This window comes from Lepus europaeus, chromosome 4 (genome assembly GCF_033115175.1).
Source record: "Lepus europaeus isolate LE1 chromosome 4, mLepTim1.pri, whole genome shotgun sequence".
In the NCBI taxonomy this organism is placed as follows: domain Eukaryota; kingdom Metazoa; phylum Chordata; class Mammalia; order Lagomorpha; family Leporidae; genus Lepus; species Lepus europaeus.
In genome coordinates this window covers 91,281,550-91,286,204 of record NC_084830.1, presented here as the reverse complement: position 1 = coordinate 91,286,204, position 4,655 = coordinate 91,281,550, and the positions used below count along the sequence as shown (strand labels likewise).

The following is a 4,655-nucleotide window of genomic DNA, read 5'->3' as shown; positions in this document are numbered from 1 at the left end:
TGTTACAAAGAAAGACTTTTCTTGGGATTGATGGTTTTGAGAAGACATCTCCTCACTGGAAGGTGGATCACATTTGGGCTGGGGCTGTTGAGGGGGCGCTTGTCTGGTGCTTATCAGGCAAGGGTCACCTGGAACTAACGGGCAGGGAGGGAGCTCTTTGGCATTGCTGGTTTCCATCCTCACCAGTGGATTATCACAGTGCCTTGGCATAAATGAAAGTTTGTGTGTGTGTGTGTGCATGAGACTGTATTTCTTTTATTTTATAATTATTTTATTTGTTTGAAAGTCAGAGTTACACAGAGAGAGAAGGAGCGGCAGAGAGAGAGACAGAGAGAGAGAGAGGTCCTCCATTCCACTGGTTCACTCCCCAAATGACCACAATGGCCCGAGCTGAGCCGATCCGAAGCCAGGAGCCAGGAACTTCTTCCAGGTCTCCCATGTGGCGCAGTGGCCCAAGGACTTGAGCCATCCTCTACTGTTTTCCCAGGCCATAGCAGAGAGCTGGATCAGAAGAGGAGCAGCTGAGACTCAAACCGGTGCCCACATGAGATGCTGGCGCTACAGGCACTTCTATCATTTAATAGATCAGAACTTTGAAATAAAGATCTGTATTTCAGGTAACATTTTTCATAATTAGGATGAAATATTTTTATGTAGAGTCCATTATGCTAGGTGACTTATATTGTAAATGACTTCCACAGATATTACAGTTTCTGAATGTCACTGGAATATTTTCTACGTGCTGGTGGGAAGCTTCTGTAGTCTCTTCTTAGTAGGAATTCCAGTTTTTCTGAATTCTTCCCTTTCCTTCAGGTATTCCATTTTGCATTCTTCATAAAAGGCTGGATCATTATAGTAGGCAGTTAGACATTCTTTCAATGCAGAATTTTCCTTCTGACATTTTACTACCATAAGGATTCCAGATTCCTTGCAGCATTTGGTAAAATCTTGAACTTGTTCAGAACATCTCTCTTTGGCCTTCTCTCTCATTATTTTAGGAATCAGTGCTGACCCCAAGACTGTATTTCTTTTGGTTATTTTACACATGAATTTTTATATTTAAATATGTATGTGTTAATATTCTTGTTCATACATATAGATTTATATTTTTTCTGTAATTATTTAAAATATATATCTTTTTGCATACAAATATATGCATATATTTATATTTCCTCTTCTCTACAGTCTGGTAGAATACCCCAGTCTGCCAGATACAGCTTTATAGCTACCTGAATAAATTTTTATATTGTATACAGTGCAGAGGAATGCAAAGTCTTCAGCTTCTGGGGCTATTCCTTGACTCTGAGACTCTCTCAGTGTCTCTCAGTGCTACTCAACACCAGCAGTGCTGTCCCTTCAATCTCTTGGAGACTTATCCCCTGCATACTCTCCTGCCACCAGTACATTCTGAGAGCTTAGTCTTTACTGATTTGTGCAGGGGAGAGCTCACCTTCCATCCACTCACACTGACTCCCTTGTATGCACCTGTCTTGAGCGTTCAGATGGCACTTCTATTGGGTTTAGAGGACAGCTTCTCACTGGAGAGTGATGACATCAGCTGTGGGTCTATTAAAAGGGCACTGCCTTGTGTTTACCATCAGCCAAAGACCATCTTCCTCTGGCAGCCAGTGACTCCCTTGGTATTTTTGGCTTCCATCCTATCTAGTAAATGAGAGGGCCAATTGTTCCCTGGCATGAATGCAAGTTCTGTGTGTGTGTGTATAAGGGTTGTGCAGGTTTCCTTAGGTTATATTTTATACATACTTATATATTTGTGTGCTTATATGTTTACTCATATGTCTATATATTTTGTTATCTTTGTTTATTTACAAATTAATTAATAATACATGTTTTTATTTGTATGTAATATATCACTATAGACTAGAGGATAAAGCTACATTTTACAAGGATAAATTTCTATATTTCATCTGAAAATACATTCATATGTTTATGTATGCATGTAAATATGTTACATATCTGTATGCTTATGCATTTTTTGTGATTTTTTGTATATAGATAGTTATCAAATGATGCTGTTTTTGGTCACAAGGTACATAGACAACTCAGGTTAGTATTGATGACTGAAGAATCATCTGAAAAATCTCACAGTTCTGCTTGGCCAAGACTCCATCCCTCAACCATGACCTTGGTGCTCTCAGTAGCTACAGTGGATAGATGTATCACTTAAAAAAAGATATGTTTGCTTTCTCTTGTCCTTTACTGACATGAATCTTGGGACCGGTGCTTTGGTGTAGTGGGGAAAGCTGCCGCCTGCAGTGCCAGCATTCCATATGGGCACCTGTTTAAGTCCCAATTGCGCCACTTCCAATCCAGCTCTCTGTGATGGCCTGGGAAGGCAGTATAAGATGGTCCATGTCCTTGGGCCCCTGCACCCACATGGGAGACCTGGAAGAAGCTCCTGGCTCCTGGCTTCAGATTGGCTCAGCTCTGGCCATTACAGCGATCTGGGGAGTGAACCAACAGATGGAAGACCTCTCTCTCTCTCTGTCTCTCTCTGCCTCTGCCTTTCTGTAACTCTGCCTTTCAAATAAATAAATCTTTAAAAAATAAAAAATAAAAAGTGAAACTCATCAATCTTTAGAAGAAATAATAGTTAACTTCTGATAAGAACTGTTAAGAGTCAATACATTCTAAATAAAGTGAAAATATCTAAATGCAATCTCTTCACCAGCCAAGCTCAGGTGTGAAATTTGTTTTATTTGAAATGCTACACATTCATGAGCTACATATTAGACAAGAATCTAGTGTGCAAATGTTAAAATGACTCTAAGAAGACTTGTAAAGGTAATGGAAATACTCTTTCTTAAAAGTAAAACCCCTTTGTCCTCTTTTGAAATTATCTTCTATTATGGACACCATGAATTTTGTGTAAGTCATTAATACATACCCAGCATATCAGGACAATAAATGAATTATTTCTAAAGATTATACACCTCAAATATTGCACTGCCAATCTCCAGCAAACCTTCCTGAACCTGTCATGAACACTTTGTAAGTGTTCACTAATTCACTAGATGGCACCAAGAGGCCAGCAATGTTACCAATAGTAATAGATGCTTAGGAGATGTGAGTGTTAGCAAAGAGATTCCATTTAAAAAAATCTCATGGAAAACTCTGAATTCAAAGTGTTGGGATCTACATAGATTAGGATATGTTTAGCTCAGATGCACACAGACATTTTTGCTAAATGAGATTTCACAATGGATGTTTTTCTGCTTTTTAATATGTAAGAAAAATTGGCCTCAATCATGAGATTTAAAATAAAATTCATACATAAGGGGAACATACAATGATCAAGTTGTAAAAAGATTATTACAGAGGGGCCGGCGCTGTGGCGTAGTGGATTAATGCCCTGGCCTGAAGCGCTGGCATCCCATATGGGTGCCTGTTCGAGAGCCGGCAGCTCCACTGCCAGTACAGCTCTCTGCTACGGCCTGAGAAAGCAGTAGAGGATGGCCCAGATCCTTAGGCCCCTACACCAGCATGGGAGACACAGAAAAAGCTCCTGGCTTAGGATCAGCGCAGCTCCGGCCGTTGCAGCATATTGGGGAGTGAACCATCGGATGGAAGACCTCTCTCTCACTCTCTCTCTGCCTCTCTTCTCTCTGTGTAACTCTGACTTTCAAATAAATAAATAAATAAATCTTTAAAAGATTATTACAGATTAAAAATCCAGTATTGTGATTATCAATTTTTATCTTGAAAATTAAAAATTCTATATTATCTCTTGAGAACAATACTCATTTGTAAGACCAAGTCACTTGTTCACATATTTTACTAGCATTTCCTACCCCCTTTTAAACTTAGCAAATTAATAAAGAAGATAGTTGAGCAAAGAGTTGCAATTTTAGATTAATGATAGGGGGCTTAACGAATGTAGAAAGTAAATAATACTATAATCAAATCCCGTTACTAAAATAAATATTATTGCATCTATGAAGTCAACTTGAAAAGCTTCCATGGTCCCCCGGATTAGATTAAGTGCCTTTCCCATATACCCTCTTTCCTCTTAATCTGTATTTACCATGCTGTGAAACTTAAGTTTTTTTTTTTTAATATTTATTTATTTTATTTGAAAGGCAAAGTTACAGAGAGGCAGAGAAAGAGAGAGAGAGAAAGAGAGAGGTCTTCCATCTGCTGGTTCACTCCTTAAATGGCTGCAATGGCCAGAGCTTATCTGATGTCAGGATTCTGGAGCTTCCTCCTGGTCTCTCATGCAGGTGCAGGGTCCAAGGACATGGGCCATCTTCCACTGCTTTCCCAGGCTATAGCAGAGAGCTGGATTACAAGTGGAGCAGCCGGGACACACACAGGCCCCCATGTGAGCTACCGGCACTACTGGCGGCGGCTTTACCTGCTACGCCACAGTGCTAGCCCTGAAACTTAAGTGTTGTATTTGAATTCTTGCATTTGACTTTGAGCTCTTCAAGGGTAGGAGCTGTGTCTCATCAACCCTCAGCATGGGATGCTTTGTTGACAAATTTGTGTTGAGTTAGGAGTTAAATTCCATTATCACACAGATGTTGGTTTGTATCTCAGATCCACCATTTATTATTTTCAGCAAGTTACTAAGCTCTAACCCAGGGGTTAGTAATAATAAACAGTAATACCAATAGTGGGTATTCCATAGTTTC

General features: G+C 39.6%; 1 protein-coding gene across 1 annotated transcript; it reads right to left on the bottom strand.

The window, feature by feature from the left end:
- Positions 1–592: 592 nt before the first annotated feature.
- Positions 593–998, bottom strand: LOC133758433 (COX assembly mitochondrial protein homolog). The gene has a single exon (XM_062189591.1). The coding sequence runs from the start codon at positions 988–990 to the stop codon at positions 736–738; it is 255 nt and encodes an 84-aa protein (XP_062045575.1). The 5' UTR covers positions 991–998; the 3' UTR covers positions 593–735.
- Between the last annotated feature and the right edge of the window lie 3,657 nt (positions 999–4,655).